General features: G+C 35.1%; 1 protein-coding gene across 1 annotated transcript in view; it reads right to left on the minus strand.

The window, feature by feature from the left end:
• The window catches only part of trpa1b (transient receptor potential cation channel, subfamily A, member 1b), a 42,826-nt gene extending 36,470 nt beyond the window's left edge, over positions 1 to 6,356 (minus strand). The window contains exons 1-3 of the mRNA XM_079863458.1: positions 6,182 to 6,356; positions 3,403 to 3,521; positions 3,029 to 3,191 (exon numbers count right to left, since the gene is read on the minus strand). Coding sequence (XP_079719584.1) covers positions 3,029 to 3,191; positions 3,403 to 3,498 — 259 coding nt within the window. The 5' untranslated portion in view covers positions 3,499 to 3,521; positions 6,182 to 6,356. The remainder of the gene's footprint in view (positions 1 to 3,028; positions 3,192 to 3,402; positions 3,522 to 6,181) is intronic.
• Positions 6,357 to 13,961: the final 7,605 nt, after the last annotated feature.

Consider the following 13,961-nt stretch of genomic DNA (forward strand, 5'->3'; position numbering starts at 1 on the left):
CACTTAATAGGTCCCAACTGTAGTTAAGCTAGACGTTTCTGTTTGTTTCACAAGTCTCTCACCCATACTCTTACCCCCTTCTAGCAGTGAGGTTGTCTTGCGAGAGGAAGTCTTGTCCCTTGCTGTCTTCCAGCAAAACTCCAAGGCTCAGTCCTTCGCCTAGCTGCCACAAATACATCCGCCAGCTTGCCGGCCTCCTCAGCAGAAGATGGATCATGCTCCTTAATTCAGGTTTGTAGTTCAGGACACAACATTCTCAAAAACTGTTCCAAGATGACAGTCTCTGCAAACTGCTGCATTGTCTTTTCTGCAGGTTTCAGCCACTTATAGAGTAAATCCTTCAACCGAACATACAATTCCTCAGGAGTTTCTTCCATCAGAACCTCCATGGAACGAAACTGCTGTCAATAGGTCTCAGCATTGATAGAATATTTCTTCAGTTTTGCCTCTCTCACCTCCCCATAGTCGCTGAGGTCCACATCCATAGCCACATAGGCAGGACGGGCCTTGCCAGTGAGTAGAAGAACTAGTCGAATGGCCCACTCCTCTGGAGGCCATCTGCACACGGTAGCAATTTGCTCAAAGGTAGTCAGATAATGCTCTACGTCATCCATCTCACTGAGCTGCTGCATCTTTGGCTCTTTTAATGGACCCCCAGCAGTTGAATGTCGAACTCCATCAGAATTTCTGGAAGAAGTGTATGGGCCCTCACTCTCCCCAGGCAATGGATTTCTCAGCGAGGTATGATGAGTCACTTCTCCCTGCAGTAATTGAAACTGATGTTTCAAGGACCTCCATCTTGTTTCTCGTCGTGCATATTCTTGTTCTTGATGTACTTGTATTTATTGTTGATCCACCAGGAATTTCTGGAACATATCCTTGAGCTCACCAATGTCCTTAGAAGAACTCTCAGAGGGAATCAGCTGTCTCCATACGTGATGCCCGTTTTGGTGCCATCACACCCAAAGATTTCACACAGCAATGCTCCTCTTCTGGATTATCCCACCGCTGCCACCATAATGTGGGGACATGACCAGAGCAAAGGCAGGAGATACTGCTTGCAGTCAATTTACATTTTTATTGACTTTAGAAAAAGAATAACAAATCAAAAATAACATAAACAAAGACACTAAAGGTGACCCTCCTCATGGAGGTCCCTCACCAGAACTGACTCGAACAGACAAAATAAATTATTTTATACTGAAAGGTTCAACGATTTCATGATAATAGGGAATTGAAATAATATATAATGCATAATACATAAATAAACTTAAATGAAAATAATATTCAAAATACATTAAGATCAATTTTACAAGGAAAGAAATACAAATAAAAAACAATACATTTCATACTATCAAAATAAACACAACAACACAGTGAAACAATGACCCCCTTGCTCATACTAGGAAATGGACTATGCCTACACTACCCAGAATTCCTTGGGATGGCATAAAATGAGGAACAGGAAGACTGCACTTCCTCTTAAACCCCCACCCCCGGAAACCATGCTGCAGCCATGAACCCAGAAGGTAAGTTTTGAAAATGGGGATATAAACTAATATAGTTGATGTAAATTCTAAATAAAGAAAATGTATAAATAAAAACTCTTGGTGTCTTTTGTCATCTGTCTAATGTGCACCTTAGACTAGAAAAAGTTACCAAACTCATATATAACCAAACAATGAGAAACAAACATTTATGCAAAGAATATACACCAAACAAACACATGGCATACACCACAATCAGGGGTAACTTATGACATCGTCACAAGCATTGTGTAAGCCAGGGTTCCTCAAACTCGGTCCTTGAGGTCTGCTGTCCTGCAGAGTTTAGCTCCAACCCTGATCAAACCCTGATCAGAGTTTCTAGTGATCCTGAGGACATTGATTAGCTTGCTTAGGTGTGTTTGATCAGGGTTGGAGCTAAACAGCGGCCCTCAAGGACCGAGTTTGAGGAACCCTGGTGTAGGCAATCAGCACTGTGGTTGAAGTTACCAATGTAATCTTAAGAATTTGCTGCAGGGGGAGTTTGGGACTGGTTTGAGAAAAAAAAATCATAGCTGGTTGGTCAGCTGATCTCCCATCCTAGCCAGCTAACAAATGTCTAAAACCAGACCAGACATCTTAGGTCAGGAGAGCAGCTAACCACCTTGGGCTAGTTAAAGTTGTTTATTTCGGCAGGATATTGCAGTGTAATAGATGTAATTAAGAAGAGAAATGTGCACTCTGAATATCATTTGGTCTTTTGCCATTGTAGTGAGTGAACCGGTGGCTCTGTTTTGTCAATGATTTATTGAAGTAGTTTTTACAATAAGCAGCCCATTGACGTAAGTGTGTGATCCCTGAGGAGATTATGTGATAGTTTTATAATCATTAGAACATAATGACACATTGACCTGATGTGATCTGAATAGCAAAGGACTGGGGTGAATAAACAAGGCTTAAGGACAAGGCCTTCAAAACTGATCTATATATATATATATACAATGCAATTAGTGCAAAGCATAGACTCATGTGTAATTTCTCAAAATATGTTGTTTGTTATGAAGGTTAAAATGTAATTTTATTTAAGTCGATGTATTTGCTGCCTCAAGAGTCGGATCCAGTATCTTAATTCCTAGAACTGGATCCTAAACTTTGAAGTTATTTCCTTCCTTTTTGCTGTAGATTGATCTAAAAGTAGTCTTATTATCTTCTACAAAATGTAAGTTATATTTCTGGGTTGTCAAATTTAATTTAATATGAAAATGTCACAGATTTTGCAGTTTGCTGGGCTTATCTGTTTGTCCAACCAATAGCAGATGAGGAGAGAGCAGCTAATAGTGTAGAAATTACTCATTCAAGTCAGAATGAAATAAAAATTCTATTTTGATTACATCTTATTGATCTTATAGATAAGTTATAACATATTGTAAGTTTTTCCAAGGCCTTATTTTTTTTTTTTTCGTGCATCACAATATGGAAGTAACGACCTGTCACTAATTCCCTTACATTGCGACTTTAAAACCATGTCGAGGAGTAAGTCTTACCCTCAGGACCCACAGTAGAAACAATGAGCCGAATTATGTCCAGGTTTCCTCCGGCTGAGGCATAGTGCAGTAGGCTAGCTCCATTCTCATCTCTGAAGCTTAGGTGTTCTGGACTTTTCTGGATCAGGTGGTCGATAGCAGAAGCCTTCCCTTTGTAAGCCAACTGGCAGAGGAACAGATTATAAAAGTATCTTGCCAAGGAAAGGTGAAACACAAGTCAGTTTCAGTTACCTGGTATTTTTTCTGGTAGCTATTGTACCGGATAGAGAAGCAAACATATACACGCATGCTGATGGCATCATCTTTTGTAAATATTTATGCTCCCCTCCGCCCTCAGTTCTCTAAAACACATACGTAGGAGAAACAACACGCACCTCAAACACATCCGCAGAATCCAGGTCTGTTTCCCCTTCATTTATCACACATTTGTAGAAGCTGTTTTGCCTCACAAACTCCTTTCCAAACTGCATTTGGTGAGCTTAGTGAGGATCTTCTGTAAAGACAATTCAATCGGTGATATTAATAATAACCTCAGAATGGCATTGATTGTTTTTTCTTTTAGTGGCTGCTTTTGTGCGATGAGGTCCAAGGTTAAACTGAGAGCAGGTGATTGGACTTGAGAGTGTATTCTCACATCATTGACTCACATCAAAAACTGGCATAACTATTGATTTATTCGATCAAAGACAAACATTTTAAAAGACTGTGAAAGAGAACTGAACATAATCTCAACCATTTGACCCAAGTATGACAGAATGTGTTAGCTTGAACTACAGTCGAGCAACCCATTTGAAAATGTTGCTGTTCCTATATTACAAGCTAGTACAGGGCAATTCCGCGCAAAACTGTCACATCCATAACACCAACACAATGCCATGGTATTTAGTTGGCGTTATGGATGTGACATTTTTGCGTGGAATTGCCCTACACTGAACTACATTAAAGCTATTTAAGGTGATGACATTTTTTAAATATATAACTATAGATAATACAATTTATTTTTGCCATCAGAGTAGTATTTATCTGACATAAAAACGCATAAAAACAGATACATTTTACACTAAATTTAACAAACAAAACTCGAAAACAACCAACTTTATATACAATAACTGTATCAAAAACATACTTATTTTAAGTTGGTCTGTAAGGTTTGTCTGTAAGGAATGTCACATGAATGATGCACACAAGAATACTATAATGACAGACTTTAATAACACTCTTTAACAACCACAGGAGAAAACACAAGAATAAATGTACACAACCACAGACGACACGAAAAAAAAAAAAAAAAAAAAACTGAATGAACCGAGAGCTAATATACACACAGAGACAACGTAGCAAGGAACACCTACATAACTCAATCAGCGACTACAGAGACAAACTAGCAAAGGAAACACTGGCAAACAGGAACTGAACATAATGAACACAAAACCAAAAACAAGAAGTCTCTTTATGCTCACATAAGCTGCATTTCTTTGATGAAAAATACCATAAAAACTGTAATATTGAGAAAATATTATTACAATTTAAACTAATTTATTATTGCCCAATTAAATGCATCCTTGCTTAATTGATATTGACTTACCACAAATCTTTGAATTTTGTACATAGATAGTATAACTTATTTTTGTTATCAGGGCAGCATTTATCTAAACCAAAACATAAACAGAGAAAAACAGATACATTTACACTAAATTTAAACCAGAAAATAACCAACTTTATATACTGTACATCAAAAGCACATATATTTTGGTTTTTAGTCCATGTGTGTTTGCTTTGAGGTAATCTATGTGCTTACATACTGCTAAACCTTGACAAAATTCATTTTTAGCAGATTTATGCATGTAAAATGTAATATTTTTCCTTTCAGACCGAAACTATTGAAGACTCATCCTGCACTGACTCATTTTGTCTAATCAAATTCTCTCTATAAGGTGGTCCCTCCTCCAAATACCACCTACTTCTGTTAGTAAGTTGCAAGTCATGGCTTGTGGCCATGATGTGACTATAGGCTATAAAATTGATTTACTAAAAAGATTTTCCAACACGATATGAGAGTAATCACAAAAGTGAGTGAGTTAGCAATCACAATTAACATGAAGGATAAGCTGATGTCATGTTTCACCTAAGATAACCACAATGCTGAGAATCAGTCAGTGATGGGTGTACCGAAGCTGTAAAGCAGGAAAATCAAATGCACCAAACAACTGCCTCTGATTGAACAACAGAAAAAGCTTTATTCCATTTAGACTGTTTACAGTTGTCCACACATAAGCCTCCCAGACTGAGGTGTCAAATTACTGAAGATCCGAACACACGCTGACAACATCCACGTGCTTTTAAATTCAGATCCAGATAGTGCAGTGTGCATTTTTTGTGTGAGATTATTCTTGGAAAACGGCCCAATTCGGGAACTTTGGAATAGAACATCTAATTTTCAAGGAAAGCACATTATATCCTCTGCCAGATAAGTGCACTAATTGATGGATTTCCGTCTGTGTAATTTGCAGCAGACACAGTGAATACAGGAAGTCTTTTTATTTTCAAGATGAAGCAGTAAAGATGGTTGCCAAGCAGTGAGCAAACACTGCTAAATTAGATAGACCCAGGCTGCTGTAAACGCAACAGTCTGCTCTTGGAATACGGCCCGTCGCACAGGTGTGCTGAGATGCAAATTGTTTTCTTTTGTTTTTGTTGCCATCAAATCATTTTTATAGTCTTATAAGAATTTGCAGAGAAATACACATTGTAGTTCTCCAGGATTTACCCATTATCTAGAATTTACCCATTACCCAAGTTCTTCATTAAAAAATGAGAAACAAAAGATAGTACCAGCAAGAGTAGAACATAATAATAAATTATAAAATAAATTATAAAAAAAAAAGTCACTGAAAAATCAAAAGGTGAAAAATATTTGTAAAATTAGATTTGAAAAAAATATTATTAAACATATTTAGCGTAAGACTAGTACCTAGTCATGCACTGGTATTGTTAAATTGAATAAAAAAGACATCATTTGTAATTGTAATTGGATAATCATGAATCAATAATTTAAAATAAATAAAGTCATATATTTTATATCACATACATCACAAACTACTTATTTAAATGGTTGTTTATTAGATGACATAAAGAGAAGGAACTTTTTCCTACCTAGATGATGTGTCTGCTGAGCAGTTGTGCGATGTGGTCTTGCTCTCTCAGTATGAAGTGAGTTATATACTGTGTTGGTTGAAGGAGATCCAGTTACAGTGGCTCTCACTCAGAGGTAATGTCATCCAACGCTATCATTAAAGCCCATGCTAATTTCACATGAGACTTCAGTACTTCAAATGCTGGTAAATGTAAAAGTAAATGTCCAGACAATGGCCTGTGGTTTCACATGTAATATTGCTTCCCAGAACCGATAAAAGGATTTTTGAAACAAAAGCAAAAATTGTGGCTTGTGGCTTCCCTCAGTGTATTGAAATATTTCAAATATGGATGTTTGGTTTGTCTTTGGTTAAAACTTTGCATTATTTAAAATGAAAAGAAAAGTTTATTTAAAGGATGATGACTCAGTAAAAAAGAAATCCATATATATATATATATATATATATATATATATATATATATATATATATATATATATATATATATATTTGGGGTGTAACGATATTCAAACCGAACCGAAAAACCGCGATACAACAGCCACGGTTCGAACCGCGATACTCTCATGTCGAACCGAACGCGCCCCGCCCCCTGCTGCCCAACTCTCACTTAACTTTTTCACAAAACTATTTTTTTCTTCCTTGACATTTGATTAAATAGTAATTAATGAGTACACTTTTAACAACTAATAAGAGCTGTAGTTTTAGTAAATATTATTATAATATTATTTACTAAATAAAGTGCATGTCACGTGATTGGGGTGATCGATCACGCTCGGGAGTTTACATACGCACTTCAGGATGGCAACTCCGAGATTGAAGACCCTCCGGTCACCATAGATATCTATGGCGGTCACAACCACTGACTGATAGTGATACAGCACAGCAGTAACAGCAGCAGTGCTGATCACGACACTTGAGAATGATCACCGATACCTGTCATCATCCAATATGATGACATATCACAGCTTTTTTAATCATTGTTTGATTTGCGAACATAATCCTCTGCCTGCCGTCTGGTCACTTCCGCTTCAAGCCGGACTCGTCTCGCGCTAACGGTAATTCCCTTTCACTGTCCACGTTTTGAATTCAGCAAATCAATTTTGGCGAATGCAAACAACGTGATTATTGTTCATGAGTCTAACATCCAGCCACGCAAGAAAACATGTAATCTACTTTAGGGAATAATATGCTCAAAAAACATTTCGGATTATTATTAGGCCTAATGTTTAAAACTGTTTTGTTTTTTTCCCCCAGGATTCTTTGATGAATGTAAAGATCATAAGATATTTATTTGAAATAGAAAGCTTGTGTAACACTATAAATGTAGGCTACTGTCACTTTTGATTAATGTAATGCATCCTTGCTGAATAAAAGTAGGCAATTACTTTCTTTAATTTCTTTCCCAAAAAAATAATCTTACCAACCTCAAACTTTTGAACTGTAGGCCTATGTATAATGTTAAAAAGCTTTCTATTTCAGATAAATGCTGTTATTTTGAATGGTGGTTTGTTTGTAATGTGACATTTTTTTTTTTTTTTTTTTTTTTTGTATGACATTAAAATTATTTTTAGAATTAAATTGTACATAAATAGGTTAAGCAATACAAATGTGTTTGTCTGATAACCTTTTAAACATATACTTAACTACAGTTTGCAGACACTGAAATGATGTACATTGTGCGATACAGTAAATATTTTGAGTGTCCCTCATTTTCCTATAAAGAACCACGATTGTCCCACATTTTACTTTTCTGAAGTTGGCAGGTGTGCAGTTTATTTCTGACTAGTCAGTGGAGACATTTATTTCATTTTAGTTAACTCAGGTGTGTTAACTGCTCTAAAGAAAACGTGAAGCCAATGTATAAAATTAATAAAGATAAAGTTAATAAGTTAAATTATTGTTGTTGTTGTGAATCTAGTGTTATTATTGCTGGTGGTGCCCTGCCATGAACCCTGCCCCCACAGCAAACAGAACCGAACCGAACCGTGGCTCCAAAACCGTGATCATTGATCAACCGTGAACCGGACCGTGGCATTGGTGTATTGTTACACCCCTAATATATATATAAATATATAGAGAGAGAGAGAGAGAGAGAACAAGTATTTGATACACTGCCGATTTTGCAGGTTTTCATACTTACAAAGCATGTAGAGTTCTGTCATTTTTATCATAGGTACTCTTCAACTGTGAGAGCTGGAATCTAAAACAAAAATCCAGAAAATCACATTGTATGATTTTTAAATAATTAATTTGCATTTTATTGCATGACATAAGTATTTGATCACCTACCAACCAGTAAGAATTCCGGCTCTCATAGACCTGTTCATTTTTCTTTAAGAAGCCCTCCTGTTCTCCACTCATTACCTGTATTAACTGCACCTGTTTGAACTTGTTACCTGTATAAAAGACACCTGTCCACACATTCAATCAAACAGACTCCAACCTCTCCACAATGGCCAAGACCTGAGAGCTGTGTAAGGACATCAGGGATAAAATTGTTGTAAAATTGCAGCGCGGGTATAAACAGGAAGCAGGCGCACGCACTATGTTCCCTTGGCCTTTGGAATTAAAATAGCCCCACATCATTACATAGCCTTCACCATACCTAGAGATTGGCATGGAGTACTTTCCATAAGATCATCTCTCAGTGCAAATCAAACCAGCTATTAGGCTAACTGAAATAAAACCATGCCAATCTCCAGGTATGGTGAAGGCTATGTGATGATGTGGGGCTATTTTAATTCCAAAGGCCAAGGGAACTTTATCAGGATGCATAGTATCCTGGATCCATGAAGTAACTGGCCTTTAAAAATAAAAATCTGCCTGCCTCTATGGGAATTTAACATAGGGGTGTCCAAACTTATGCACCCTGTATTTTAAGGAAGAACATTTATTTATTTACCATACATTATTCATTCACAAAGAAAATTGGTGTCCTTAAAGGTTGGATTTTTCCTCATTTTTTAAATTAAGGCATTAAGTTCAATTTCCAAAAGATGATTTTTTATTCCTCTTTTTAGTCAACTTTAGCATGGGTGTCTAAACTTATGCATAGCACTGTATATATATATATATATATATATATATATATATATATATATATAAGCCGTGGGCTTTATTTCTTGTGCAATAGTGAGGATTGAAGGAGTATTGGTGCTATTATGCTTCTGTTGTGAGAGTGCTGGAGAAGACTGCAAACTTCAGCCAGACAGCAGGGAGTAAGCTTGCCCAGCAGAGAGTTCTATCAAGGCTTCTATGTTCCTTCTCATTAATCACTCTAATTATATACTATATATATATATATATATATATATATATATATATATATATATATATATATATATATATATATATATATATATTAATGTATCATTCACACACACTTAATGTTTAACAAAGAATGAATCATGACATAAAGTATTGATATATATATGATTTTATTTAAATAATCATATACATATTTAATTCATATGTAAATGTGTTTATTCAAATGGCTTATAAACAGGCTATATCTGTTAATTGTGAACACAGAATTGTGAAAATCAGTTGAAATGTATGAGAATTATCAATTAGTTAGAAGATTCAATTAGTTAAAATATCAATATACATATATATAGTTATAATATCAAATACAATTAGTTATTAAACTATAAATTAATTAAATACATTTATAAAAATATATTTGGTTTAGTACTAATAAATTAATTAATTTGCATTCTTATTTGTTTAATTTATGTATGACTTACTGTGGAATACAAATGGATGAATATTTTATATGTTACTACAATACATATATCTTAAAAATATAATTTCCTTTAAATTTACTGTAAAGAAATAATACAAATTATGTTTAATAACTTGTTGGTTGTCATATATCAGTAAATGACAAAATAATGCTTTGAAAATGAATTGCATTCCCATGATGGCTGAATCTTTGACCCTATCAGATGCTTTAAAAAAAAAAGATTCTGGCATTGTCAAGCTCACGTTCAAAGAGTTGTCCTCAATATTAATCATATTTTTGAGGCTTGACCTCAAACTGTCCACCTTTTGTCCCTTGAACTTTCTAACATGTCCGAGTGTGATCTGATAAAGCTCACACTCCAATCTGTCTCTAAGGTAAATCCTCTTGATATTTTATCACAAAGCAGTCTTTGCTACAAGATCAAATCAAGCTGGACTCAGCTGGACTCCTCAGGCTGTTGATCGCATGGATTATACAATATTCATTTGGGAAAAGAAAGGCTGGATTTAAAAGCAGGCATACTGTTTATCAAAAAGGATTATTTGATAAAATACATCATTAACTAGGGATTATGCCGTATCATGGGGGATATCAAGAATTATTGTATTCTCACTGTAGACATGGTGTGCTTGTTTACTACTTGCCTCATACAATTTCAACAGCTGAACCCATACATTTCCAAATTCATGAATGTTTTGCATAATACACAAGTGTTGGTTGTGAGTGTTGTCAACTCTGGGTAGGAAACTAGATAATCAACATGAGGATCTTGCTCTCAGCAGTTTGTAAAATGCAACTTTCATTACATTGATAGTGCATTAAATACTCTTGAGTGGGCAGAAATATACATGAGGTTTGGGCAAATGAGTTTTGAGCAGCTGTTCCTACTTTATGATTATTTATAAACATAAGCGAGAAAGCTAAACACAGAGGCATACTCATCTTTTTACCATGTCAGATAAGGACAAACAGATTGTCCTGTATCCATCCGTTCCACTTCAAGTCCATTCAAATGTTTGTATCTCCTTTATCATTTAAAATGAGGGATTGCGAATGTTATGAATGTTATAATAAACAGCACGCGACATGCAAATATCTGTTGTGTTTATAATGTTTTTTCAATAAATTAACAAATGTCATTTCCACATTACATCCTGTGGTATTTGGTATAAAACTGCTGACTTATTTTGTCTATGCAAATTACATAGCTAGTATATTATGTACCATAAAGACAAACTTAATTAATTCATATGAATTAGTGCTGTCACATCTAACATGAAAGTATATATATTAGGGCTGTCAAAAGATTAATCGAGATTAATCCAAAATAAAAGTTTGTGTTTACATAATATATGTGTGTGTACTGTGTATAATTATTTTGTATATATAAATACACACACATGCATGTATATATTTAAGAAATATTTGCATACATATACTGTATATATATTTATATAGTTTATATTATATATAAATATAATTTTTTTATATATAAATAACAAATTTTTCTTAAATATATACATGCATGTGTGTGTATTTATATATACAAATTTAATTATACACAGTACACACACATATATTATTAAAAACAAACTTTTATTTTGGATGCGATTAATCGCGATTAATCTTTTGACAGCCCTAATATATATATATATATATATAAATTACAGAAACGTCAGAAAATTACAGAAACGTGTGGGGGTAACTGACACTGAAGCGGAAGGTTAAGTTGATCGCATTGCTTTGTGGGATACAATATTTGCAGTGTGCTCTGGTTGTATATTGCATATTTTAGAAAATGTAGAAGGTTATCATCAGTATATATAGAAAGTATGCATATAATCATTCTAATATGCTCATTTGGTGATCAAGTCAAATTTCTTACTATTATCAATGTTGAAACCAGTTGTGCTGCTTAATTATTGTTGTGAAAACCGTGATACATTTTTTCCAGGATTCTTTGCACATAAAGATCAAAAGAACAGCATTTATTTGAAATATCTTTTGTAGTATTATAAATGTCATTATTGTCACTTTTGGTCAATTTAATACAACTTTGTTGATCAGAAGTATTAATTTCTTTCAGAAAAAATAAATAAAAAATCCTACAGACCCCAAACTTTTGAATGGTAGCATAAATTATTCCAAACACAGCCTATGCCATTCAAGTGACTATATATTATTAAAAACAAACTTTTATTTTGGATGCGATTAATCGCGATTAATCTTTTGACAGCCCTAATATATATATATATATATATATGCAATATAATGTATTTCAAAAGTTTGGGTCAGTATTTTTTTTTTCTTTAATACTTTCAATACTTCTATTCAGCAAGGATGAGTTAAATTGATAAAAAGTGATAGTAAAGACTTCTATTGTTGATTATTGATATATTATTGATTTCTATTTGGAATAAATTGTTTGTTTTTTTAACGTTTTTTTTTTCATCAATGAATCCTGAAAAAAAGTATCACAGGTTCCAAAAAAATATGAAGCAGCACAACTGTTTCCAACATACTAACTGAGCATCAGATCAATGATTGATTGATTGAATGATTTCTGAAGGATCATGTGACACTGAAAACTGGAGTAATGGCTGATGAAAATTCAGCTTCGCATCACAGAAATAAATTATATTTTAAAGTATATTAAAATAGAAAAAACATTATTTTAAATTGTCATAATATTTCAAAATATTACACTTTTTTCTGTATTTTTGATCAAATTGGCAAACTTTTGACCGGTACTGTATGTATACATTTATATTATTTATTTACAAACTTTTATGTTAGATGTGATTAATCACGATTAATCGATTTGACAGCACTAATGTGAATTAATATTCATGTATTTGTACAACTTTACATAAAAAAATAAAAAATAAAAATATAGAAAAATTAGAGCTTGTTCGGAAAAGATTCACTATATTCTTGTGAGTGTTATTTTTAGAGGCATGATTGTTGATTGTGGGGAAAATGAAGCCACCACTGATCACTCCAGGCTCTTCCTCACTCATTCATCCTTAAAGGTGCTCTAAGTGATGTCACATGTTTTTTAGGCCAAAATTTTTTTTTGTCACATCCAGCAAACATCTCCTCACTATCCGCTAGCTGCCTGACCCCTGAACACACTGTAAAAAAAAAAAAACGCGGTCTCTGTAGACAGCCCAGGCTCCACAAACGGCAAGAAAAACAAACTGGCCCAGCCTGGACCACGAAACATAACAAACAGTGTTGCAGCCAATAACCGACAAGAATGATTTGGGGGTGGGGGTTGGGGGGGTTAGTGCGCGTGCACATGAAGGGGGGTGTGGGGAGTGGAGGAGAGAGAAGCATGAAGAGGGAAGTTAGAGGAGAGATGTCCTAACAACGACTAACGTTAAAATTTTATATTCTTGAGAATTTTGATATGGCCGACACACGACCAATGAGATGACGTTCCGATGAACAAATAACAAAGAATAGGGAAAAGGAGAAGGAACGCAAAGTCCCGAATTTACATCGGAAAAGCGTTCAAAAGGTGGCGAGGGGCTTCCAATCCGACATTCAGGTGGCTCTGTTTTTGCTGGACACGTGGGTAAATCCAGTTTGTTTTTTCTAAATGGTTCATGACTGTCAGGAAGCACGGAAGGGAGGGGGAGGGGACGGGATGAGGAGGAGGGAGGGTCGGGAGAGCCTCCGTTTTGTTTCACAATACTTCGAACCTCAACAAGAAGTGACGTCACCCAACATCGCTTAGAGCACCTTTAACAGTCACCAGCATACTGATCACACACACCTACCACTCACAGCCTTCATCACCAGCACTATAAAGCACACACACACACACACCCCACTAGTAGTTGATGGTCCTCGTCTGAGAACACAGACTCTCTTACCTGGGAATATCCTACCGTAAACTTCAGTGATCATCTGCAACGCTGTTATCCTGTTAGTCGCCGTCAAGTCATCCAAGTCGTTTCTAATGCTGCCTTCACATGCTATTGCAATTCTTGTAAATACAAGTTTCCTAGTTAAAAATGGGACCTGAATG

The sequence above is a fragment of the Squalius cephalus genome, assembly GCF_949319135.1.
Source record: "Squalius cephalus genome assembly, chromosome: 25".
Classification (NCBI taxonomy): domain Eukaryota; kingdom Metazoa; phylum Chordata; class Actinopteri; order Cypriniformes; family Leuciscidae; genus Squalius; species Squalius cephalus.